The sequence below is a fragment of the Gopherus evgoodei genome, chromosome 8, assembly GCF_007399415.2.
Source record: "Gopherus evgoodei ecotype Sinaloan lineage chromosome 8, rGopEvg1_v1.p, whole genome shotgun sequence".
Taxonomy (NCBI): Eukaryota; Metazoa; Chordata; order Testudines; family Testudinidae; genus Gopherus; species Gopherus evgoodei.
Genome location: NC_044329.1, coordinates 97581382 through 97609077, shown reverse-complemented (window position 1 = coordinate 97609077; position 27696 = coordinate 97581382). Strand labels below are relative to the sequence as shown.

Below are 27696 nucleotides of genomic sequence, written 5' to 3'. Positions count from 1 at the left end.
AGTGTAAGCAGGTACTTTTCCCAGCATGCTCCAAAACATAGTATGCACATGTTATATAAGGGCAAAGATAACCACCTTCTTAGGGTTTGGCTATAACAAAATGATTCAACGTGAAGTTACACAACTTTAAGCCCAAAATTACTCCTTGGGTTTGGCTGCTCTTAGGGTTGCTCCCTGAGGACTGTTTTGCCTAGATCCTCTGACCAAAGGGGCAGCACCCACCTCTGTATCTGAGCTGGATTAACAAACTGCACCTACCACAGTCAGCAGAGATTAATTAGCATCTTCCTGCAGTAACTACATCCTTGCAGTTTGACAACGAACTATTGATAACTGCTGTTTGAGTGCAGTCTCTCAACCAGTTCTTCACCCACTTTATAGTAGTTTCATCTCAACCACATTTTCCTAGTTTTTTTGTGAGAACGACTTGTGAGACTCTGACAAGAGCCTTATTAAAATCAAGATGTATCATGTATCCTGTTTCCCCCTCTACACTAGGCCGGAGACTCTGTCAGAGAAAGAAATTAGGTTGGTTTGGCATGATCTGTTCTTGACAAATCCATGCTGGCTATTCCTTATAACACTGTTATCCTCTACATGCTTACAAACTGATTGTTTAATAACTTGTTCCAATATTATTAAAAGGTTCCATTGGTAAACTAATAGCATGCATATGGACTGGTCCTTTAAAGTCTCTAAATGTCTCTTAATGCAAGCAAGATCCATTCAGTGGGACAACATTATATTAGTGGCTCTGAAAAGAAATACAAAAAGTTATGTAAAATGACAATCTAGAACAAATAACTTTTTTCTTTCCTAATTCTTTTGACTAATTAAATTGTTATAGCATAAGTGCATAAATATGTTAACTCTAACTGTAACTGCTGTAGCTGTCTTTTGTCAGTTCAGATTTTTGTTAACTGTTTAATCTAAACATAAACATGATTTTTTTTGGTCTGGTACAAAGCATAAATACTAGGCACAGTAAAGAAATATTTTAGATATTTATGTTTTAATTTTAATTCACTATATCAGGAACGGCCAACCTGAGCCTGAGAAGGAGCCAGAATTTGCCAATGTACATTGCCAAAGAGTCACAGTATTATGTAATAAATTATATACGTGTGTGTGTGCATGCACACACAATCATTGTATAATTTGATAGTGTATATTTATTATGCATTTATAATGTATAGTTAATGATAATAACAACTTGTCTTAATGTTTTACTTAGTTGGACTTATGGCAATCTTTGCTTTCAACGATTCCCTTGAAGTTTGGTTTATGTTCAGTTGTGTTCACACACAGCAGTTCTCTTAAGTGGCTGGCTGTCAAAATGGATCGGTGCTTGGATTTCACATGTTTGAGTGTTGAGAAAGCAGACTCACAAACATAGGTCAAGGCAAACATCGAGATTAATTTTAGGGACCCACCTCTAATATTGGGGTATTTATCCTTTGGCACAGATTTCCAGAAAGTAAGGGTCCCCTCTGTCTTCTGAACAAATTTGAATCTGTCATCTTTCAAAAGTTCTGTTATTTCCATCTGGTATGTTGCTTCGTCAGTAACTAAAGGGATCTTCAGACAGTCGGCTTCAGCACTAAAAGAGTCAATCAGAAATCTGATTTGAGGTCTTTTCTGCCTCAAAACTGTCCTTAAGATCTTTAATCATGCTCGCATATCTAGTTGTGCTCAGTTTTAGGGGTTCTGCTTCATCATCTTTTGATCTGTCTGGAAGTTGTGACATTGAGGGAAAGTGTGTCAGCTCTCCCTCAAGCATTTGTCTGTGAAACAACTGCAGTTTGTTCATGAACGCAAATACACTTTGCACTAGATCAGACAGCAATCGGAATTTTCCTTGTAAGTCCACATTTAGTTTATCCAAATGCAGCAGCATGTCTGCAAGAAATGCTAAGTCTAGAACCTACTCAGGATCTGTAAGCTTAGGGTATATTCTTTGCTTCTCCTCCATAAACAATTTTACTGGTTCTAGGCGCTTGAAAAAACAGGAAATAACTTTACCTCTCAAGAGCCATCGAACTGTGCAGTGAAATGGCAAATCAGCAGGAAAGTTGTCTTCATCCAGTTCTTTGACTAGATTTTGAAATTGTCTGTGATTGAGTGCATTTGAGCAAATGAAATTCACAATGTGCAAGACTAGTTTCATAACATGATCAAATTTGAGATTTTTAGTTACCAGTTTCTCCCGATGAATAATACAGTGGAATGTCCAAAATTTGGGAAAGCTCTCATCACACTTACAAAGCCCTACTAATCCATTCACAGATCCCTTTACAGAAGTGATGGGGCTCCATCCATGTGGGGAAGTGGTGTTTCGCAACTAGCAACATCAACGCCTCCTTTAGATCTCGTCCGAGAGTACTGCCCTTTAGTGGGACAATATCCAGGAGTTCTTCTCTTACGACACAGTCATCAGACATAGTCCAAACAAATACTGATAATTGAGGTTTTATCCTGTACATCGCTCAACTCATCCAAAGCGATGCTCAAATACTTACACTGCTGAAGTTGCAAGTGCAGTAGCCATTCAATGTCACTGTTCAAGTCGGAGATTCTGGGTTCTGTTGTGTCGCGTGAAAATTTCTGGTCTGTAGCTTTTCTTCTTTAGATTCTCTCATTCTCTGGTGACCCCAATTGAAATCGCATCCATGAGGCACTTTTTTATAAACTCGCCTTCAGAGTAGGGCTTTTTTGCACGGGCTATGTGCCAGGCCATATAATAGGAGGCTAACGTTACAGTCTGCGCTTGGTTGGCAAATCGAGTGATGAATTGGGCTTCTACATCTGTTTGTTTTTTCAAAATTTTCAGTTTTAAACTGTGGAGTTCAGAACCTTGTGGGAATTCTTGATCCACAAGTGCATGGCATGACGCTGCATGTTTGAGGATTTGAACTTAGAGACACGTGTCTAGCAAAAAAGACACACGGCCTTACCATTACATTCAATGAAAAAGTACTTATGCTCCCACTCCTGTTGGAAGCCTCGATTTTCATCTGTGTATTTTCTTTTCCGTTTGAACTTACCTTCCATTGTTAGATGGTGTAAGAAAAATTTTGATTAAAAATTTCCACACCAGCTATTTTATTGAAAGAGACCAGGCTCCAGCCAGCCGTTTCTGGATACCTGGCTCTGCCCCAGGCCCCACCTCCCACTCCACCCCTTTCATCAAGTCCCCACCCCAAACCCTGCCCCTTCCTGCCCTAGTCCGCCACCCTCCCCCAGTGAGATGAGTCCTTGCTCCTCCCCACTCCCTCCCAGAGCCTCCTGGTGCGAAACAGGGGCAGCAGGCAAGGAGACAGAGGAGAAGGTAACGGGGAAGGCTGCGCACCGTGTCCTCGTTCTTCCCTCTCCCAGCGCCTCCCACTGCGGTCAGCTGTTTCACGGCATTGAGATGGCTCAGGGAGGGAGAGGGAGGAATGAGGACGTGCACCCAGCCCCCCTCCCAGAGCAGCCTCAACACCATGAAACAGCTGATCATGTTGGGAGGTGCTGGGGGATGGAGGGGGGCTGGGCATTCCTCCTCCTTTCTCCCAAAGCCACAATGCCACGAAACAGCTGATCATGGTGGCGGGCGGGCGGGAGGGGCAGGCGCTGATGGGGGGAGGTGTTGGCAGGTGGGAGAGGTGGGGGACTGATAGGACTGCCGGTGGGTGCTGAGCACCTACCATTTTTTCCCCCAGAGTTGGCTCCTGGGAGGAGCCACATACTTTCTTTTGAAGAGCTGCATGCGGCTCCAGAGCTGCCGGTTGGCCACCCTTGCATTATATTCTTGAAGCCTCAAAATTCCTTCTGCCCTGCAGAGTGGAGTGTCTTCACTACCTAGCTTTGATGTCTTGTTCAGTAGAATTCACTCGCCAGGACAGAAAATTTCCAATAATGTACCTCTTCAGATACTGTAGTGAATTTTCTAATATAAAACTTACGCAAGAAGTCTGATGTCTCATTTGAATTATGCCATTTTAATGTTTAGTAAATACAGTTTACTTTTATTCTAGAGATGTTGCCTGGTTTGATGAATCATGGCTAAGCCGTATTAAAGAAGATGTTGGTGACAACTGGAGAATAAAGGTACCAAAAATGAAAGTTGGCAAAAACTATTTGCAGTTGCTTAGGATGATGTTTCCCGAGTTTATCTAATATTACTATGTTATAATGTTGGGGGTGTTTGTCAAAAAGAGCAATAATTAACACACACGTTCAAATTGTACGTAACTGATTTAAACATATTTTACCACAATCTGTGCTTCACATGCAATTCCTTTCTCATCTTAATTCTCTCTCAGCATCATTACATATTTTTCTCATAAAACTACTGTGTAGATTTTTAAATGAAAATAAAATGCAGTCAGATTAAACTTTGGGGGTTTTTTAGTCTGAGAAAAGTAGCATATAATCAATGTTATCTTTTATATACTGTTAGGCCAGTAATCTGAAAAAGGTTCTGCAAGGAATTATGGACTACTATCATGAGGTATGGAAAAAACAGCAGTTTTGTTGGTTTTGTTCATATAACAAATAAGGATTGGTCTCTTTCACTAAAATTAATCCTGACTATAGAATAATACTAATTTGTTCCTATAATGAATGATACTCTTTTTGTGAAATGTGTGTTATAGCGTGATATAAAGGAAAATTCTCTCAATAGAGAAATACTGAGGCTGCGTATAAAACTTGTCTGGGTGGAGTGATGATTATTTCTCAAACATGCTATGACTTGACCAAGTAATGGAAACTCTGTTGAACTCAACACTGTGAATTTACACTGTCTACTCCATTATGTTTTTAGCAGCAGACATGTTTGGCCAGCTGCAAGTGAAATTCTCCACGGCCTGATTCTGCTTCTTTACTATGACATTAATAATTGCATATCCTGCAGAAACATACTTGCTGCCATATAAGAAGAAAGTGAGGTTTTTGATATTGCATATTTAGAAAAGCACCCTTTGGGAAGAAGTGTACAACCTTATTTGGCTTTAAAAGCTAACTAAGGCGAGGCCTTATAAGTATTTGGATGAGAAATCCCTGGGGGGAAAACATCCTGTGAAATATGTTGTGGTGCTGCTCTTAGGTTCTGCTAATAGAAAAAACAGATTCTCTTAGCTTTTAATGCAACATTCTGAATATATTTATTTGCAGTTTTTTAAATAAGCAAGGATAATCTTATTTTTGACATTTAATCACTTACTTTTCTCCACAGTAAGCTTTCAAAATCTGTATTTATTTTCGCCAGAATCCACTTACTCATTGAATAATTTTACTTTACTCGTGACTGAGATAGTCACTTCTATTCAAAGCTCCTTATTGTTACTTTCCAAAGTGATCTCTTCAGCTGAAATTTCTAATTTCTGTTCTAAGACCCCAGGCAAATTGTTCTGAAAAACTTGCAGGGAGGGGGCATAAAACATGAATAAATTGATCAGACACTTAAATAAATACACGTGCAGATTTTGACAAAATAATAATTTGACAACAGTACTTTTTCTGTTAGATTGATTGTTAAGAAAAGGGTACTAAATGACAACTGTTAATACAGCACCCAACCTTGAGCCTTGAAGTGAGGCAGTTTAAAGTTAGGATTCCCAAAATAACCCTTATTCTGCCTGCTTGAACACGTCTTCTTTTTTTTTTTTTTTTTTTTAAACAAAAATATATTTAATTCTGTGATTATGTGCAGGATAACCACCTTCCATTTGACAAACCCAATATAATAATGAAAACAGACTAGTTTTTTATGTCCTCTTCTTCCACTAAGTTCGTAAATTGTGTTTATTTAAAACAGTGGTCGCCAACCAGTCCATCATGATCGACTGGTTGATCCTAGAGGATCTCCCAGTCGATTGCGATCTCCAGCTGTGCAGCTGGGCTGCCACTGAGACAGGCTCCCTGCCTGCCATGGCCCCACGCCACTCCCGGAAGCAGCCAGGGCGGTCCACTGCCCTGGGGGTAGGGGTCTCCCTCCACACGCTGCTTCTGCTTGTAAGCACCACCCCCGCAGCTCCCATTGGCCTGGAATGGGTAGCTGTGGCCAATGGGAGCTGTGGGGGCGGTACTTGCAGAGAGGGGCAGCGCGCAAAGCCACATGCCGCCCCCTCTCCCGCCCCCGCAGTGGCACGTTGGCCCTTTCCAGGAGTGGCATGGAGCCAAGGTAGGCAGGGAGCCTGTTTTAGTGGCAGCCATGCTGCGCCACCGACTGGGAGCTGCTGGAGGTAAGAGCTGCCCGGCAGGAGGCCACACCCCAGCCCTGAGCTCCCTACCGGAGCCAGCACCCCATACCTCCTCTTGCACCCTTACCCCCCTCCTGCATCCCAAGCCCCAGTCCTGACCCTTCTCCCAGAACCAGCACCTCCACCCCTCCTACACTCCAGCCCTGAGTCCCCTCCCAGAGCCAGCACCCCATACTCCCCTCCTGCACCCCAACACTCTGCCCCAGTCTAGAGACCCCTCCTGCTCCCTAATTCCCTCCCAGAGCTTGCACTCCTCACCCCCTTCTGAACCCCAACCCCCTGCCCCAGGCTCAGCCCAGAGCCCCTCCCACACTGTGAAACCCTCGGCCCCAGCCCGGAGCCTGCATCCCCTCCCGAACCCCAACTTCAGCCTGGTGAAAGTGAGTGAGGGTGGGGGAGAGCAACTGACTGTGGGGGGGGGTGGCCAGATCTTTTGCATGATGGATGAATATGTATATGAATGCTAAATCTTCATCATGCATATAATTGAAATGCCAAACTTATCTTTTATATTTTACAGTTTTTAGGTCAGCAGATTTCAGAAGAACTTGTTCCTGACTTAAATCAGATATCTGAACATTCAGATCCTACAGAGCTGGGCAGGTTACTGCAGCTTATTTTAGGTTGTGCAGTCAACTGTGAAAAGAAACAAGGTACATGCTGTTTTCACCTGTTGAAGAGATACCTAGAAACAAAAAACCTCCTCAGGCAATCCTTACTTTAGGAAATAGCAAATAGTAGCACACATACAAAATAAGATGGAATTAATGTCACATTTAAAATATACTTTCTGTTCCCGAATCAAACAGTAAGTGTTAGCCTCTTTCTGCTAATATGTTGAACAATATTATCATCATAAACTCTTTGAAACTGGAGTTTGTGAAAACTAATAATAACTTTAGAAAGTGTGTCTGCATGCAGGTTCTTAGCCTGGCGTCAAATATTTTTCTTTAAAAGTGGACTGGAAAGTGGCTTTTACATTTATCACTTATACTATATACAATCCCAGATTGATAACAAAATATGTGTCCAAGCATAAAGTTTGCAAATGAATACATTTTAAAACTAATAGTTTAAACCAGGGGTTGGCAACCTATGGCATGTGTACCAAAGACGGCACGGGAGCCAATTTTTAATGGCACGCTGGAGCCTGCCAGGACTCCAGCGTGCCATTAAAAATCCTGCCCAGCCTGGCCCGCTCTCCTCTGCCCTCTGCTCCCCCAGCAGGGGTAGGAGCAGAAGCATAGTCGAGGACACGGGGAGGGCAAATGGCCCCACTCTCCCGGCACAGCAAGCCGCGAAGTTTGCACTCCCGGGCTGGAGCGCTGGGCCGAGCGCAGCAAACCGCCGGCCCCTCCCCTACCTTCGCCCCTCCCCTGGAGCCCTGCCGTGGCAGGCAGCGCTCTGGGGGTCGGGGCTGCGCTCTCCCGCGGGGCAGCGTTCGGCTCCACGGGGAGGCAGACATGCTCCTCGCTCAACTGGAGGGGCAGAGCTGTGTGATCCCGCGGAGCAGCGTATCTAGCTCTGTGTGGAGCTTCATGGTAAGGGGGCAAGGGCTGGGGGGGTTGTATGGGGTGGGGGCAGACAGGGGACAGGGAGCAGGGTGAGTTGGATGTGGGGGTTGTTAGGGGTGAGGGTCTCTGGAGGGGGCAGTCAGGGAGCAGGGGGGGTTGGATGGAGCATGAGAGTCCCAGGATTTGTGCGGGGGCAGGGAGTGGATAGGGGTCAGGGCAGTCAGGGGACCGGGAGCAAGGAAGGTCCGGGGGGGACAGTGTAGGGTGGGGGGGTCTCTGGAGGGAGTGGTCAGGGGACAAGGAGCCGGGGAGTGTATAAGTCAGGAGTTCTGGGGGTCCTGTCAGGAGGTAGGGGTGTGGAGAGGGGTTGGGGTAGGCAGGGAGCGGGGGGGGTGTTGGATGGGTTGGGAGTTTTGGGGGTCCTGTCAGGGGGCAGGGAGTGGTTGGATAGGCATGGGAGTCCCGGGGTTCTGGCTGGGGACGGGGGTGTGGATAGGAGTTGGGACAGGTAGAGGGTAGGGTCCAGTCTGGGGACAAGGATCAGGGAGGCTTAGATGGGGGTGGGGCCCTGAGGGGGCAGTTGGGGGCAGGGGTCCTAGGAGGAGGTAGTCTGGGCACAAGGAGCAGTGGGGTTGGAAGTTCTTAGGGGGGCAGTCACCCAGCTCTCTGCCCTGAGCCCTGACCCTGCACACCCCCCAGGCCCGTGCTGTGAGCCCTGTACCTTCCTCATACACACCCAGCCCTCTGCTTCACTCCTTCATCGCCTCCCCAACCCTAGCCTTGACTCTGGCACCCCCACCCATACCCATTCCCCCCCTGCCCTGACACCTACAGCCCCCCCCCCCATACCCAGCCCCTAGCCCTCTGGGTCCTGGGCGTCAGCCCTGCACAGCCTGCTGCTGGTCTGGGGTTCTGGCTGACGGACCCTTGCCAGCCGGGGTCCCGGCTGCAGGCCTCGCTCAGCCCGCTGCTGGCCTAAGTGAACAGAATCCCAGACCAGCAGCGGGCTGAGTGGGCCGGCAACGTAAGATCAACATTTAAATTTCATTTTAAATGAAGCTTCTTAAACATTTTAAAAACCTTGTTTATTTTACAATACAACCCTAGTTTAGTTGTATAATATATAGACTTGTAGAGAGAGACCTTCTAAAAAACATTAACATGTATTACTGGCACATGAAACCTTAAATTAGAGTGAATAAATGAAGACTCGGCACACCGCTTCTGAAAGGTTGCCGACCCCTGGTTTAAGCTATCTCTTATTTATCTGTAAAGGTCTAAGGTGATTGCTTTTTGTTTGTTAATGCTCCCATAAGCACCCATTACAGTGCAGGAAAACACTTTGATTATTCAATAAAAAAAAAATAGTCATTTAGTTAAAGTCTTGCGTCAATGAGTATTTAGAAAGCAAGATGGTATCATCCTGCATTGAGAAAGCATTAGTGATGACATTTCATCTATCACACTTCATGTGCTATCTCAGTGACAAAATTTTCTCCACCAAAAAATTTGAAAACTCAAAGCAACCAAATAAAGCTGACATAATAGGGTCAAATGTAAACTTTGGAAATGTAAATATTTAAAGGCTTTTCACTCCTTTGTATATACTGTAAATTTTAGAAGTACTAATGGTAAACAAGATGTTAAATTGTTCTTAATATGTCATGTGTTGCAAATTTTACAACTTTCATGCTGGAATGAAAAGCCTTAGTTTGAATTTGGTCTCTTGTGAGTTTAAATGAAGCCCTTCTGTCTTAAATAGTAGTTTAATTTTGTGTTGTGAAATGCTGTAAATAGAAATTTACAGGTTTTGTTATGCATAACATAAGCTTTGACACAACAGGTGCCTTTGTGGAAAAGGTTGCATTGTAAAGCTTTAGATCTGGTCATTCTTTCTTCTTTTTTCTTAGTTACTGCAAGATGTTTTTGACTGCTAATATTCTAGTCCTAGGATGTTCAAAGGGCCAAATTCTCTCTGAGCTATATGCGTACCTCAGAAGGAAAAAATTGTCCTTAATCTAATCTTGCAAACTTCCATATGATGCAACCTGTTGAAATTATATGAGTTAACATATGGGAGAATTGGGCCTACGTATATAGGGCCTCACTCCATATTTACTAATATGTCAGCGTCACTGAAACTATTCTTAATAAGAGCAATAACTTTTTTGGAAATGATTTGTCATAGACTTATCATGTTCTTTGTTGTACATTGATATCCGCTTTGTGGAAAGGGCAGAACATATGCCACTTCAAGCCATTTTACGGTAAATGTCATTAGTAAATTATTGGAAATACTTTTTCTCCACTACAGAACATATACAAAATATAATGACCCTAGAAGAGTCTGTTCAACATGTTGTTATGGCTGCTATTCAAGAGGTAAGTAATAATTCGTGTATAAATAGCCTAAAACTTTCAACAGGAAAGCTTTGAATGTAAATATATAGAGCCAGATCTTTACTCCCTGCCCCTCTTCCCTCTCCAGCTGTTTTGCATTGATCACCAGCAAAAGAACCAGAAAGCTTCCTTAAAGGCAGTTGGGCATTCCCCTTATGTCTTGTAAACAGCTCTATGCTATCTGTTCTCAATTCAGCTCTGTGCTAGAGCACACTTTGTGTTCTGAGGATCCTCACTTGAGTGTTGGTCCTCAGAGGGCTGTTAAAAGCAGATGGAAGTTAGGGCAACCCTTAAGCTGCTCTGACTTCTGCATGGGACCAGCTCTCCTGAACTTTTTCCCATGTTACCTTACTTACCAGTTCTCTGAGTTTGGTGAAGTCTGTTTTACTTGAAGCTCTTTGATTTTGTTGAGATTGGTCCTGATTTAGTTGGGGTTGTACTAGATAACCTTCTGAGGTCTCTTCCAACCCATATCTTCTATGATTCTACTGACACCTATCCTACACTGAAAATATATCCAGTAATAAAACCTAATACAACTTTAGTTTCAATAGTTGTGTTTAAGGGTACTAAGCGTTTGTGTGTAGATAACATTCTGATTAGCAGAATGTTGTTTGCTACATATTTTGACTCATTTAACTTTTCTTCTGGCTAAAGTCTGGGTCTAGCACTGACTTTTTTTTTATCAAAAGATTTGAGTAAGAGGCAGAGCTTATTAGCTGTGATAGTTGGCAAACACAGTATCCAGTACTCTATACTAGTCTTCCAGTTGTTCCCTCCATGCCAGTTGATCTAAGCTGTCACACTCCAATGTTTCTGATAATGCTGGTTAAACTCATTGAGTGAACAGCTGTCTCGATTTGAAATTGATGAGAGTTTTGGTATTGATTTCAGTGGGACCAACCCATCAAGCTACTATACCTGTTTTGTTAAAAGAACAGAGTACTTTCTCTGTGTACTGTAGATTTGAATTAATAGTTAAGTGTAACAGTGTAATACTCAAATACTAACTGTCACAGTTTCAGAGCAACTGCATCTGTATTCCCCCTCCATGTTCCACCAAAGGCATCCACTCTAAGCTCCCAGCCGTCAACTCCCTTGCATGAAGACCCGCATCTCACTCTCTCCTGACTGGCTGTTCTTTTAGGCATCATGGTTCCCTGCCTATATTGTTATCCCCAGCAAGACAGTGTCTGCATTTCATTGGTTTTTTTCCCAGAAGCATGGCTCACAATCATAAGTTTCTTTAATCTTAATATGAAAGCATTACAGAGAAAACATATTAAATAATAAAAGAACCTTCGTGCATGCTAAAAAGTTTACCAGTGATCACCACCAACTCCAGACTCAAGCTCTGATAGGTTTCAGTCCTTCAGAACCCACAGCTGGGTTTTCTCTGTGGTTGCAAGTTCATAGCTGTCTCAGATTCAGAACTCTGGCTCGGCAATTCACCATTTCTTAGTATACTTCAGGCCTACCATCTCCTGTCTCTGGGAACAGATAATCAGCAGACATGGCCCACTCATCAGGGCATAGTTTCAGAAGGCTGAGTTTTTGCATAAGCAGAGGTAGGAATTTGCATTAACCTTTCCCTACGTATTCCCCAGGAAATCCACTTCATACTTGCTGTCCCAAAAGTCCATTCTTGTGTGGCACATTTTCAATATAATCCTTTGTACTCCCAGGCCTCACATCACATCTCCTTAGAAAAGTTATGTACGTCCTGGTTCACAATAATACATAAGCCATTCATTTAATACAATGGACCCCAAAGATACTTAACTTTAATTCAATACGGTTTCCCAAGGATATGCAGGAAACTGCTGTATCTGTCACACTAACAATTACAGAAGTTAAATTGGGGAGAGGCAGAATCTAATTTTTTATTCAATAACAGAAGCCACTAGCTCTACAGTATATTTGCACTATTTTAATCCATGTGCCATTTTTGGTTTTTAGCTCATGAGCAAGGAAATACTGAGTTCTGTCACAAGTGATACATCTGGTGAAATGGAACAACAGGTAATTGCCTTATGTTTGTTATAACAGTCAAAGCAATGTTAAGAGTTTCCAAAATAATTTATTCACATCATACCGTGCTTGTAAATTCAGAGAGTAGACACAAAGGTGCCTCTCCCATCATCTCCCAACGAAAAAAGTTTCAGTCCTTCATCCATACAAATTAACTTGCTTCTTACTTTACCAGCCAGTGGTTGTTTCCCTCAGATCAACTTACCAAAATCAGTGCCCAGACTTGTATTTCACAAAGGGCAGAGCAACATGCTGATGCTACACTAGGAAGTTAGAGTAAATTTAACTCTTATCTTTCATTGTCACCCATAGTGCTAGAGGTAGGTGAATGGCTGAGTAAAACAGTGCACATAAACTTAGCTTTTTTTAAAAAGACATGAAATGGCTGATCTTACCATCTCTGTTGCCTGAGTAGAGACTGCAGGAGGATGTGACAGGAAGAGCAAAGAGTAACTGCTATCAACCTCCATAAAGGTTAGAAAATACAGATGAGTGCATACTGCAGAGAGATCTTGGAAAATATTTGAGTTCTGAGTGAACCCAAACACCAGAGTTCTGTTCTTGAAGTAGAATTAGCATGTAATTTAAAAGCACTCTTTCCCTAAGAAAGAGCTCAGATGCCTCCCCTATGATGACATTAACTTTCCTATAGCTATCAGAGGAAGGATGGTCAGTAGCCTGGTTGGTAATCTTGTATGCGGAAATCTCAGGTTCAGTCTTCTACCTTGCTGCAGATTCTCTCTGACCTTAGGCAAGCAAGTCACTTCGAGAATGTCTACACCTGGAGGAAAAAAAAAACAAAAAAACACACAACCAAACAAAACCAAACTCCCTTGTGGCAGCAAATCTCAGAACCTGGTTCTATAGTTTTGCTGTCTGTTTTTGCAGCAGAGATGTGCCTTACTCTTACATGTCCCTCCTTGTACAGACAGGGAGCATATAAAATAATCTTAATTTCAATATATCTAACTTGCATTAAATCTTTTTTTTTTTTGAGATGAAAAGAGCCTTTGAAGACCTTCAAGAAGCACTAGCAGAAAAAGAAGAACTGAAGCAAAGATGTCAAGAACTAGACCTGCAGGTAAGGAGACATAAACATACTTTTTTCAAATATGTGACATTAAGAAATAGAAGCTCTGTTAAACAGTTGCAAAACCTTTAGAGGTTAAAGTTCTTAGCCTTTTCAGTTTGTACTGAAACAAAGCTTCCACATCCTGAAATGCTTCATACATGTGATTGTTGGAAATATTATCCTTTAATGTCAATCCATACTTAGCTCCCCTGCAACTACTGGAAAATTTATATTGTTAATCCATAGTATGAAAGATTTCTTGGTGTAATATCTTGATATCTTGCAGCTAGTAAGCAGTCATTGTAATACTATAGCTATGAATAGTAAAAATGCTTATAAAAATGTTCCATGCTTATTTTCAGCTAACAATAGCTTTAGCTCTTTTAAAAATATATTAAGAACCAATTCATTATAATGGACTGATTGCATTCACTGAAGGTGAAATAATTGCACCCACTGTAAATGTATGATTGTACTGAATTTACCAAATAGCAAGGCTAGGAAAATATTTTAGCATGTAACTTTTTATGCCAGCCATTTCTGCTTCAGTCCTAAATTGCCCTTTCTCATTCTACTATGATACCTATCATGCATTATTTTGAGAAGTCAGAACTACCACAAGCTGTTACAGACTTCTGTTTGGAGTAGTTAACTTGATGGTAATTCACACAAATCTGGTTGGCCTATCCTCTTTGAATGTCATGACCAGGAGTAGTCGTTAAAAATATGTATAGTTGAGCACTAATATACAAATGGTAACTAAAGTTAATGGAAAGTATATTTTGTAAAATAGGTGTCCATATTTTTTAAATTACACAATACGTATTTGTTCATTTCACTGTCCAGTGGTGAACCATGGTTTCAGCATAAAGTATGTGGTGTTGAAATGAAGTAGGAGACAGCCAATGTGACTCTGAGGGATCTGAAATGAGGGTGAAGGAAATGAGTGAGACATTCAGTTAATAAACATCCTGCTTTTTAAAAGTGTGTACCGTCTCCATGATTGAAGACGGATTAGGCCTTGTACAGGGAATAATAAAAGACTCTTAAGGCACAGATTTGCTCTAGATCTGCAAATATACAGTAAGTTGGCTTCCCAGATATTCAGAGAATAGGACCTTAAAGTAAGTACTCAGTGAAGAGGTGGGGGAGTGCTGTTGGTTTCTTTTACATCTATTTAATTATAGGCACTTAAATTGTGATATAATCATGGATAAATAAAAAAATATTTTAATATTGCCTCAGATTATTATGCTAACTTTATATCTTATTAAATATTGCCACCATGGTATGCTGCATATGTATTGAAAGTCATAATAATGACTGACCGTTCTCGTTTAAACTAATTCTTAATAAATTCACTTGTAAGGTCTCAGTCTTCCTTGATATTTTCCAAGAATATAAGAAAGGTAGGTTTCCTTTACAATTCAGGAAAACATAACCCAAAGAGCACATTCTACTGTTAAAGTGCCAGTTAACTAACACATGCTATATGCTCTGATGTTTGATGAAGTATTAAAATTAACACATCTTTCACTAGAAAGAGCTTAAGGGTTCCGTCTTTTAATCCTTGCCCATTTTATGGCTGTTTTAATATACTTACCAACTTAGTGTAATGTTGTGTTCCCATTTGCTTAGCTGTGAACACTTTCAAAGTCAAACCAGTTCAGTCACTACAAAAATGCATGCCCTATATGATGCTGTCTAGGATTTTTTGTGTGTCTGCTTATTAGCTTATGGCTCTTGGACCTGCTTTTTGCACAACCATCCATGGCTGAATGCACGGCCATGCCATGTTAGTGTGCTAGCCAGTGCCATTCTGCTTTTTATTGTTAGTACACAATCCAAATGGGAAATACTCTTCATCCTACTGTTGTTGTTTCTGTTCAGTTTCTATGGGCATAGTTTTATTGAAGTAATCATAACATATTTGTTTCCTTTTGTTTTCATAAAATCTGGAAATATCAGTTGCCCCTCATATGTATTACAATTCTGCATGCCCCAGAAGAGAGTTTTCACTTATAAAACAAAACAAAACAAAAAACGGCACACTTCCTTGGTTGACAACTTTCATACTCTAAAGCAGCTCAGTACTTAAGGGTATTTATAAATCACTTTCTAAATTTTTCAAATGCTCAACTTCTATGTAACAAACAAATTATTTGGTAGCATCTTATAATATATTATTTTGGGTTATTCTTGGCAATTGGATGGGACCTACAAACTTGATGATGTGTTGTGCGCACTAGGTGGCTGCCCTTCAAGATGAAAAAAGCAGCTTGATGTCTGAAAATGAGGTCATGAATGACAGATTAGACCAGTTAGATGGCTCCCTTGATGATCCAAATACTGTTGTTGCAAAAAAGTATTTCCATGCACAGCTGCAGCTAGAACAACTGCAGGAAGAAAACTTCAGGTACAATATAACTTGCAGCTTTATTTAATCCTCTCTCAAAATGTTGTTGTGTCATATGTGATGGGAGTTTCTTCTAAATATGCAGGATTTTCCTTCTCAGTTCACTTTTCTGTTCACTATTCTGAAAGCTTCTCTCTGTCACTGAATTAATATAAACTATATTTTTAAAGGTATAGTTTAGTGCTTTCCCTTTTCTTTCTACCATTTTCTAAAATATTGTGAGCTCTAATGGGAGGGAGAAAGGCAGGACTAAGGATAAGAACTGAAGTACATGTTTCATGTGGTGATTTGTACTAATAAAAATCCAACATTGGGTCTAAGTGATTCACGCATTCTTTTATGGCAGTTATAAATTAACCAGAAACTCCTTTGAGTAAAATATTAACACAGTAAACTAACAGATCTGTTCATATGATAGTATGTGTGTAGTAAATAGCCCCGTGACAATACTTGTTTTTTCCAGGCTTTCACTATCTTTTTTATTCTGTGTCTGCTACGTTTATGTACTTTGAATATGTTTTACTGTTTCAAAAAGTGAATCATATTAGTTACGGGAACAAAAGATAGGAAATTACATTTTTTTAACATCTTGTTTACAAAAGGCTTGAAGCTGCAAAGGATGATTATCGTGTTCACTGTGAAGATCTGGAGAAACAACTGATTGAGCTGCAACATAGAAATGATGAGTTGACCTGTTTGGCAGAAGAATCTAGGGCCCTAAAAGATGAAATTGACGTTCTTAGGTATGTAGTGAACATAGTTACCATTCAGACTGAAGGTTCTGAATGATAATGCCAAGGCGTCATATTTAAAGATAGACATTTCTGTATAAAATTACACAGTTTGTCTTACAACAATCAAACTTAAAACTAAATGAAAAAAAGGACCAGAGTGAAAAATAGAACTGGAGGGTGAAATGTAAATTTATGACCACAATAAGTACTCTGCATATCAACATTATTCCACAAAAGACTCCCACATGTATGTAAACTAAACTGGTTACTAAAAAGTACAGAAAGTGAATATGGTGCTATCATATTTCTAGAAATATAATAATGTAAAGTTACTCTTTTATTGTTCTAACAGATCATTCAATGTAAAATAAAATATATTCCAATCTTACACTGTATCAAGGTTCATAGAAGAGCATCAGGTTAAGTATAAGAGACTGGATTTTGTAATTACTCCTATGCTAATTTTTAACTTTGTAAGATGCCAGACAATAAAGTGACTCAATATTTAGTTTAAAGGTTTAATTCTTTTGTGCCAGTAAAATGAAGATCCATTTCTGTATCATATACCTTGATATTATTTGGACAGAACACTTTCTGTCTTGTATACCTTTTAAAAGGAACTGATCAATTTGTCTTCCTTGGTCATGCCTCCTGGCAAAAATACCCATAGGATAATGATCTCCAAAACCTATCTGTATAGTAATATACTGTAGCTTTGTACCTATTCCTGCAAGATAGAGGCACTCGTATTTTGCAGGCTTACACAGCTGCAGGATCAATCTGTAGCCTAGGGCATAATTCACTTGTATTAACTCCAACACCATCATGAATTTATGGGGCCATTTAATATACTGTCTCTGCCTACAAGGCATATGTCTGCACACACTTTTGTGGGCCTGCACCTCCACAATGATTACTTTTAAAACTAAACTTTGCATTTATGAGTCCATATCAACACTACAGCTAAGAATTAAAATAACGCATTCGTTTTACACAGAGGACATAACTCTAGCCTTGGATATATGCATGCATCTCCCTGTCTAAGCTAATTAGAGCCATGCTTGCAGATGGGGGCAGAACTTATTGATTTGCTTTGTTGTAGTTTGTTTGTGTGAAAAATACATCTTACTGTTTCCATACTTTGTTTTTATTCTTGTAGAACTTTTGCAGATAAGGCAAGTAAACTGGAGTCAACAGTTGAAGTGTATCGTAAAAAACTGGAGGACTTGAATGACTTCCGCCGACAGGTGAAGTCTCTGCAAGACACCAACCTGATGTATATGCATAATACAGTCAGCCTAGAGGAAGAGCTAAAGAAGGCAAATGCAGCACGTGCTCAGCTGGAAACATACAAAAGGCAGGTAAGGCAACAACTGTACTCAACATCTTAACTATTCTCAGGTGTATTTTTATTAAATATAATTACAGTTGACTGATCAAAATTGGGCTGCTTGATCTAACAATTGTTGAGGCTGGTGTCAAGACTGTTTATAAAGAAACTTCCAGCTCTGCAATATACTCTCAGTCTCCCCTTTTCCCTTCCAAACTCTCACCAACTGGCTTAACTGAGGTCATTTCTTGACCTGCAGTTTATGGCACAGTGTGCAACCCATCAGTTCACTGAGTGAAGTAGTGATTAGGTGTCTTGTTTTGTTTAATATGTAGCTGACATCCTCTAGATATGATATACTGTCTTACTGAATTAAAAAATCCTTTTTAAAAATATCTTGTTTTCATTTTTGGAAGTGCACAACAATTTGCTTCTGAAAGTTCCAAAATAGTCATCAGAATTCCTGTGTCTTTCGTTTAAGGGAAAAAATGCTGCTGGCCAAGATGAACCGTGGTTGCATTCAGCAAAAAGACACATGCATTTTTATTTCTGATTAAATTACAACAACCATAGAAACCTACTTTATTAGGCTTCTGAGACCATGTAAATAACAACTACTTGAACATAATCTCCTTCCTCTTCTTAATCCAGCCCACTTTTTCCCCACCCATAAGAGTGCCAGAGTTTAAAAAAATTATATTAATAAAATCTTAAGCATTATATTTAGTGTGTGTTCTATCTCATTATTCAAGGTCCAGGAGCTTCATAACAGACTTTCGGAGGAGTCCAAAAGAGCTGATACTTTAGCATTTGAATTGAAGCGACTGGAAGAAAAGAATGAAGCTTTATTCAAAGAAAAAGAGGTAAGTCTCATGCATGCGTGTTACTCAAACTCACTAGAAAGTCTCTCAGATTTTTTATTTTGTGCGCAGGCCTGGCCAGAATTTTTCACTGTGATCATCTTGAGAATAATTTCTCAGATGCTCTTAGGCATCAATAGTGCTACCACAGGGATGAGACTCAGCACTAGAAATTATATATAGTTGCTTTAAAATACTGGTCTTTGTAATTTGGAAATTGATAGGTCAGTATTTGGTATAAACATTATCAGAAGCCTTCAACATTTAACTCATGTCCTGAAAATAGTGTTATAAATGATAGATCTTTCATTCCTGATGGAATGTGCCAACATGAAACAATTTTGTCTTATTTCTACCTTAAATATGCTTTGACCTTTTCTTAGAGACTTATAGTACAGCGTGATGCTCTGAAAGAAACGAATGAAGAGCTCCGGTGTTCTCAGATGCAGCAGGATCACCTGACTCAAGCAGGTACTTTCTTGATGTTTTTTTAAAATAGATTGGTATGTTATCTGGAAGTGAATTTGTCAATTTGTCATGTCTTTTCAGATGCATCTGCTGTAAAAAGTCATGAGAATCTTGCTGCTGAAATTCTACCAGTGGAATACAGGTTTGTTTGGTTTTTGTTTTTTTTTTGTTCTCAACTAAAAAACTAGCATTTTGATGTTCTTATAGGGAAGGTACTAGTAAAATGCTTTACAGACATTAAATTAAACTTTGCAACACACTATATAAGGTAGGAAGGTATCCTCATTTTGCAAATGAGGAAACTGAAGCAGAGTGGTTAAGAACTTGCCATGGTTATATGAAAAGTCTGGCAGAACCAAGGATAGGCAATCATGTAAAACTTGCAAAGTGCACGTTCAGCCCTGAATGGTGTGGTGTTATATGTCTTACTAATACTACAGTAAATGTGTTTTCTTCTCATAGAAGAATTGAAAGATGACTTTTAGAAGTAGTCTAATAGTATTATAGGCTTGGTGGTAACACCACCTATTAGGTTTGCTCAACACTTCCCATTATAAGACCCTGTTTTCAGCTGACCAATCTTTAACCTTTTGAACTGAAACTTTATATGCAGGTGTCTGCCACAGGGTTGTGGGTTTTTTTTTGTTTTTTTTTTTAAGCTCAGCAGTTTCTAAGAATGAGGCTGAGGGAAGTACGTCACCTTGGGATTCACAGTGAGACCAAAGGGAGATACTAAGACAGGCTGGGCCAGGAGACTGAGAGTAGGATGATAAGCCCAGGTGCACACTGGGATAGGGTAATCAAGGAGAATGGGACTGGGACAAGAAGACAAAGGTGGGGAAGAGACAGGACTGGGACAGTTTAGAGTGGGGTGTAGCAGAAGGGGTCAAGCTTTGGGGAAACTGGCTGAACTCTGCCCACTGGAGAACACTCCCTTCCAAAGCCTGGAATGGAATTTAGGATTCCTGAGACTTATGCCTTTGCTATCAGCAAATAGCTGAGAAACTCACTGACAGAGTGCCTCATCCCCCTCTAGCCCACATAAGGGATGATTGTTCCTATCAGTTACTCTGTTAGCTCAAGTGGAAGAGGTGTGAGTGTTGGATCTATAGGTTCCAACTTTGCTGATGATCTTTGAAGGTGTCAGTATGACACTACCTGATGAAATTTTTTTTTTTTCAGGGTGAGAGGTTGTTTCAGGTGTTTTTGCTAATACTGTACTATGACACTTGTGTTTATTGAAGAACTTTCAGTACACTGGCATCCTAGTGAACTGGAATGCCATCTCTTCTGCAAAATTACTTTCTTTTTAGTTAGTCAAGAACTATTTATATAAACTCTTCACAGAATGGAGACTTTTTGTTTTTGACCCATAGAGAAATGTTTATTCGACTGCAGCATGAAAACAAGATGCTTCTCTTGCAACAAGAAGGTTCCGAAAATGAACGTATTGTAGAACTCCAGGAAAAGCTAGAGCAAAAGCATCGGATGCTGAATGAACTGGAAACAGAGAAAAGGTGATTTGTTTTCCTGTTGTTTTTCTTTTTTTATCTTCTTTTATAAACCTGAGAGCAGTTTGGAGTAGGCACCAGTTAGACAAAACAGCAGCTAATCGCATTACAGAGAATAATCTCAGGACTGAAACCTTAGAAGGGAGGCAGTGTGACTTGCCTTGCTGATCCAACACTAGTTGGAGGTAACCACTTGTCCTGTCCTTTGGCTAATGGAAGCATTGATGCAGTCATTACAAAGAGGAAGGGGTACGGAAACGACAAAGAGTGTAGAAAGTGTAAACCTGCAAAAAAAGATGTCAGCAGGCCAAATATGGCTGCTCCATGCTTTGGTATTCTCTGAAGAGGATATTCTTTAGGACTCATCTTTGGTAGTCCTAGAGTGAGTGAAGAAATTGGTCACCATAGTTTTACATTGCTCAAACTGTAGACCTTTGGCTGGGGAGCCAGAGTTGTGGTACTGGGTGAATTTCTCCACTGGTTAATGGTGAATGAAGTTTATCTTAGGCTAAAACAATTGAGGAGTAGTTTAAGTTGCTAAAACTTTTAAGAGTACTGCAAACACTTTTGCTGAAAACCTATGAATATGCGTGTGAGATCCACAAACAGGAGACTATATGTAGGCCACTTTTTAAAATGTTCCAGTCTTATTCCCTCTTCATTCCCACACGTTTACAAGGGGTTTTTTTGAATGGGATTGAAACTTTGCATTGTCTCAGCCCAAAAGCTAAGGTTTCTTCAAAACAAAATACATCAGCTCATACAATCTTACCAGACTGCCCAATAAAGTATCCAAATACTTAATATTTTAGTATCAGATAAATCATCTGCAGCAGGAAGGGAAAAATGCAATCTTCTATCCACCACTTCCAAGAAGGAAATTTTCCCTGCTCAGTTGGGAGTCCAGTGCCATCAACATCTGAAGTCTAAGTCTTTGTTTAAAAAAACACACTAGCCCTTATGTTTTTAAAGATCATCAATCTCATTAGTTTTCATGCCTGTTGTTTAGAACATTGTGGGCACCGATTATATGGACAAGAAGCATGTCCAGTTCACTGCTGCTGCTTTGGGAAGCTCCAAATACAGACCAGCATTGGAGGCAGTAGAGGCTGTGAGGGGTTAGAGTAGTATACACCCTATGTAACAGCCAGAAGCAGATGAGAGAGAGAGTAGTAGAGACGCTCCCCATTGTTAGAAGCCAGGAGGCTTTATAGTATGGGGCAGGGTGCTCAAGGTAATAGCAAGTAACATCCCTTGTCCTTCAGCCAGAAGGGGTTAGGGTGGGGAGGAGGGACTTCAAATTTATTAGACTCCAAAAGCTGATACTGAAGATGAAGCCCTGAAATAGAGTCTAGGGGCAGCACTCGGGCAGGAATCCCAGCACTCTCTCAGGTATCACAGACACTTCCCTTCTCTCCAGGTAGGCACTGTCCACCACCTACACAGCCCTTCCACCCCCTCCAAAAAAGTAAGTTTTAGCCTACGGACTACTAAGTGTCCAGTAAATGTTCCAAGCACCTGCCTTCAACAACTATCATTAGGTCTGATACACAAACAAAATATATATTGACTTCAGACACTTCCATTTTGTGTAACCCTACTGAAGAATTATAACCCAGATGTGTAGGGAATAACTTCACTCTACATATCCTGATTATTAGAAGATGGATGAGTGACTGAGTTCTTTTACCTTCTAACAGGCTAAGCAATGAGCGTATTGGAGAGCTGCAACAACAGATTGAGGATCTCCAAAAGACTTTGCAGGAGCAAGGATCCAAGACAGAAGGAGTAAGTGAAAGCTAGTGGTTCTCAGACTTATTGCAGGTGGAGACCTCTGACCAATTTTCTCAAAATTCTTGTGTTTTAGTGTCAGACTTTCTTTAAATGTAATAAGAATGGTGCCCCTTCTCCCTTTCAGTCTGATAATTATTGTAACAACAACAAAGCTGTGACTTGGTGGGGTTTTTATTAGCCTAAGAGAGAGTAATTTGCAGCTGGGAGAATAAATCCTTTGTTCAGGGTTTGGGTCCATCTTCCTTGTGATTTTTTTTTTTTTTAAATAGACAAAATAAAATAAAACTTTCCTGCCTGATAAGTCTGTCGACGGTCTAGAGCAAGCCAAACTTTACAGGAATGGGTCCACAGCATCCAGACACAGGGAAATTCAGTCTCTCCAAACTGGAGAGCTGTGAGTCCCCTCAGAGCAGCAAAGTCCCAGCTCAAAAACTTCTATTTTAAGCAACTTAAAAATGAAATGCAACTTTTCAAACCATAAAATTTAAACGCTTCCGTACGCTCTGTGAGAAGAGAATAGAGCCAGAATCCGAGGATCAGGATGCAGAAGAAGGAAGGGTTGTCTGTAGCATGCCACCTGCATTTCCCCAACTCTACTGAACACCCTTTTTTGGAGTTCTTGCTCCAGAGGTGGAAAAGCAGCAGGGCTGTTAGAGCCAGTCTTACTCTTCTGAATAACTTTTCCTCACTTAAACTTACATGGCAAAGTGTTGCAAGTTAACTGTCACAGTGTGCCCACAGGGATAGTAGCTGCACTGCCTGCCATTCTGCTCCTGCCATGATGGATCCTTAGGGGGCTTCCTCTCATAAGAGGGATGGGCCCTGAGGGCTCATAGATAAGGCAAGAAAGGACCATTGTAGTCTGTCTTCCTGTTTAACACAGGCCATAGAACTTCATGTGAATTAATCCCTGCTTGAAATAGAGTATGTCTTTTAGAAAAACATATCTTGATTTAAAAATTTCCAGTGATGGAAAATCCACTATGACTAAGGCTATATTTTAGTCATGGATATTTGTAGTAAAAGTCATGGACAGGTCACGGCCAGTAAACAAAAATTCACAGCCTGTGACCTGGGGTCCATGACTTTTTCTAAAAATACCTGTGACTTAAACTTAGGCGGAGACCACAGGTACTCCAGGGGTGGGAGTGGTCCAGGGGCACCACAGGTGCTGGGGCAGGTGGCCTGGAATCCCCGCTGGTCCTGGGGAACAGAGCCCCTTGCTGGTGCTGTGGGGTGGGTTGGTGGGGCTGATAGTGGCTCCCTACCCGGCTCAGTGTCCCTGCAGCTCCTAGGCAGTGGAGGGGCACAAGCATGTCAGCTGCTGCAGCTCCCATTGGCTGGGAACAGCAGCCAATGGGAGCTGCGGAGGCGGCCCCCCCCAGCCCCTCCACCACTTAGAATTCCACACCCCAAGGTAAGTGCCCCCCGCATCCCCTAGCCCGAGCCCCCTCCCACACACCCAAACTGGTGCTACTGGTCCAGGGGCTGCCCTAGCCAGAATCCATGACTTCTATGACAGACTTGTAGCCTTAACCAGGACCCTTGGTAAATTGTTCCAATGGTTAATAACCTCCACAGTTAAAAATTGTGCCTTATTTCTAGTCTGAGTTGGTCTAGCATCAGCTTCAAGCTGTTGGATCTTGTTATACCTTTTGTCTGCTGGGCTGAAGAGCTTTTTATTATAAAACTTCTGTTTGGTATTGGTAGATGGTCTTAAAGAGAAGGTTGCGGGAAGACTTGATCACAAAACAGATTGACCTCCTCAGAATCTTTCACTGTAAGACATGTTTTATAATGTCTTCTGTCTACCAATCCCCTTCAAAAACATGTTTGTGTGATGTAATTATTTAGGATTACAACTATAGTTTTTTAAACATTTAATTAAAATTAACAGTTTACATTTGTTTTATTTACTTGCATCCTTGCTTTCAGGAGTAATAAATTCAGGTTATGATTGATAAGTCTTGAAAAACTAGTGAAAATTATGACACAAAGCACAGCAATTGTGGGTGTGTGGTTTTTACGTTTTGTGTTTGAGTGACAGGCTTTAATCATTCTAAGGAATTCCCTATACTAGAATAAGCCGAACAGAGTGATTCAGATTCTGAATTATACTCACAGAATTGCCTCTGGATTTTTATTCCCTTTGGGATTGGGGAGATTTTCTTCTTGTGGAAGTGGCAAGTAGTCCTGTCCCCAAATCCTACTAGTTGCAGAATCTGGGAAGACCAATACTGCCTATAAATCACCCTGGCAAATTATATAATTGACTACTGGTTTTTTTTCTAAAGTTAATCACATTAGCCTTTAGAAGCTGAAAGTCCTGCCAGTTGAGGCTACAGTTCTTTCTAGTAAACAGTCAAGGCCAAAGTTACTACTAGTGTTTTCATAAACTATGGGGCACTCAAAATTTAGATGGAAATCCTATGAATTGGCTTCATTTGCACTGTTTTTTTGGTAGGGAGAGCAGGTTAGTTTTGTTTTTGTTCTAACAGTTTCAGAGTGAATTATTTCAAACGTAGGAAAATATTACAATATGTACTATGTATTTTAAAATAAACCTATTTTAAATTTCTAAATGTTCTCATAGTCTAAATTGAGATGTAAAGCTAATGAATGGATGAAGTTCAATAGTTAATTAACAGGATGAAGTTCAATAAAGATAAATGCAAAGTGCTCCGCTTAGGAAGGAACAATCAGTTTCACACATACAGAATGGGAAGAGACTGTCTAGGAAGGAGTATGGCAGAAAGATCTAGGGGTCATAGTGGACCACAAGCTTAATATGAGTGAACAGTGTGATACTGTTGCAAAAAAAGCAAACATGATTCTGGGATGCATTAACAGGTGTGTTGTAAACAAGACACGAGAAGTCATTCTTCCGCTTTACTCTGCGCTGGTTAGGCCTCAACTGGAGTATTGTGTCCAGTTCTGGGCACCGCATTTCAAGAAAGATGTGGAGAAATTGGAGAGGGTCCAGAGAAGAGCAACAAGAATGATCAAAGGTCTTGAGAACATGACCTATGAAGGAAGGCTGAAGGAATTGGGTTTGTTTAGTTTGGAAAAGAGAAGACTGAGAGGGGACATGATAGCAGTTTTCAGGTATCTAAAAGGGTGTCATCAGGAGGAGGGAGAAAACTTGTTCACCTTAGCCTCCAATGATAGAACAAGAAGCAATGGGCTTAAACTGCAGCAAGGGAGATTTAGGCTGGACATTAGGAAAAAGTTCCTAACTGTCAGGGTAGTCAAACACTGGAATAGATTGCCTAGGGAAGTTGTGGAATCTCCATCGCTGGAGATATTTAAGAGTAGGTTAGATAGATGTCTATCGGGGATGGTCTAGACAGTATTTGGTCCTGCCATGAGGGCAGGGGACTGGACTCGATGACCTCTCGAGGTCCCTTCCAGTCCTAGAGTCTATGAGTCTATGAATGAAAAATATTTGAAGTCTGCTTTTGTAATCATGTCGTCTTTGTTTTCTTCTTTCTGCTTCCTCCTTTGAACTGTCTCAACCTTTCCACTTTTGCTGCCAAATGATTCTATAGCAAGAAGTATACTATAAAATCCAGAATGTCAGAGTGATGCAAAGAATATGAATAAAATTATCTAAATGCATAGAGACTATTACACTTCTGAATTGTGCAGTAAAATACACATGGTAAAAGTATCCAAAAAGTGAAACTTCTGAAGAAAACTATTCGTAAAAATTGGAGCTCCCATTTGTATATGCACCTAGAGTTATATTTTTAGTTTTCTGGATTATGTACCTAAATTCATTTTTACTTCTCTTACCTTTATAGTCCAGCAAGCTGAAGCAGAAGTTAGAAGCACATATGTAAGTGAAGCTAACTGATATTTATGTACAGCTAAAAAAGAAACGGACCCCTAATTTAAGTTTTAGATATAAGCAGTAAATACATATAAGCACTATTAAAGGTCAGCCTTATTTCCAAAGATGGGAAATCCAGTTAAAACTGCCACTCTGTCCTTCAGTCACCTCATCTGGGCTCCCAGGTGTCACATGATAGTCACTCATTTGACAGCTCTGTGACACCTGCCTGTGGTTCAGTGTGAATTTCACACTTCTGGTTGAGCTGCAGAAACTCTACCTTTTGGTCCCCAGGGCCATTGCTGCAATGTCGAGTGGTCAGCCAGGCAGGCATCTTTTCTCTTCTTCCTCACCTTGCTGGATTTCAGTCAGGAAGGAATTCCCGGGATGAGCAGTTGTTCTCAGCCCCGCAAAGAGAGGCCACAAGGCTCCCTCTAACTTCCCTCTCTCTCCTGTGTTCCTGCAGCCAACTGCACCTAGTTTGCCCCACTTCCTGAACAGGTTCCTGTGACCCAATACCCTGCAAGCCCCCTATTGCTTAGAAACCCCAGCACTCGCCTATGCCAGCCAAAGCTGCCAGGTTTTGCATAGCTCCACGTCCTACCTCTACCATTGCTTAGAGCAGTGTGTGTTGACCACAGGCTCCAGTTTGATTCTATGCAAATTAGCTCACTAAGCTTGCAAACAGTATCCTGCACAAAACTTGGCTGTTATGCTTCATAGTGATATGAGCCTTGTTTTTTGCCAATCACTGTTCTGAGATCCCTTGAAAACAGTGTATTAGCAAACAGGGTGAATATACATATTCTCCTCCTTCAAATGTTGTCCACATCGATCCCCCACCTTTGCAACATGCATATGTAAGTTTCAACTTTCTGAAAAGTAGTGTCTGGGGCTGGACACATCTTCTCTAACAGCTCTACCCCTTTGTTTAAGCTTGCACCAAACTGCCCTGCCTTCCCAGCACCACAGGCTCTTTAACTATTGTGATGGTTGTCCTTTGAGTGATTGTGCCCAAGGCATTCGAGTCGGAGACTCTTGCTAGCAGGTAGTGTATGCACCCCTGCCATCCTTGCACACAGAGCTGCTGGCAAAAGGGTATGGCCACCACTTCTGCCTCAGTTCCTTCTTACCACTGACAGCAAGAGTTAGAGCTCCCCATTGCTCTTGAGCGTCCGTTTGTTTAACTATCTTTACTGAAAAAATGTCTTTATACAGCCTCTTTCCCATTCCTGCACAGGCGAGCCTGTCCATAATAACTACCTACGTAAAGCTGCCCTGCTTACATACCAATTACCTGTTGGGCCCACCTCGCCTACTTCAGCTCTTGCTGGGCTGGTGTGGGGAGCACACCCCATCACACCATGGCAGTGTGCCTATAGAGGTGCGGACTCACCCCCACAGCACCCCCTGCTGGTAACTTCTGGGAATTAGCTTGTTCCAGCTCTGGAGCGCCCTCTGCAGGCCAGTGATCCACCTGTCCTCTGGC

General features: G+C 41.1%; 1 protein-coding gene across 3 annotated transcripts in view; it reads left to right on the top strand.

Moving 5' to 3' along the window:
* The window catches only part of HOOK1 (hook microtubule tethering protein 1), a 47979-nt gene that overhangs the window by 11024 nt on the left and 9259 nt on the right, over window positions 1–27696 (top strand). For all 3 annotated transcript variants that reach the window (XM_030571515.1, XM_030571516.1, XM_030571518.1), the window contains exons 3-17: window positions 4017–4089; window positions 4442–4492; window positions 6766–6898; window positions 10074–10141; window positions 12119–12181; window positions 13188–13271; window positions 15512–15678; window positions 16281–16421; window positions 17572–17773; window positions 18495–18605; window positions 18986–19073; window positions 19152–19212; window positions 20447–20587; window positions 22282–22369; window positions 26179–26213. In XM_030571515.1, the coding sequence (XP_030427375.1) occupies window positions 4017–4089; window positions 4442–4492; window positions 6766–6898; window positions 10074–10141; window positions 12119–12181; window positions 13188–13271; window positions 15512–15678; window positions 16281–16421; window positions 17572–17773; window positions 18495–18605; window positions 18986–19073; window positions 19152–19212; window positions 20447–20587; window positions 22282–22369; window positions 26179–26213 (1506 nt within the window). The remainder of the gene's footprint in view (window positions 1–4016; window positions 4090–4441; window positions 4493–6765; window positions 6899–10073; window positions 10142–12118; window positions 12182–13187; window positions 13272–15511; window positions 15679–16280; window positions 16422–17571; window positions 17774–18494; window positions 18606–18985; window positions 19074–19151; window positions 19213–20446; window positions 20588–22281; window positions 22370–26178; window positions 26214–27696) is intronic.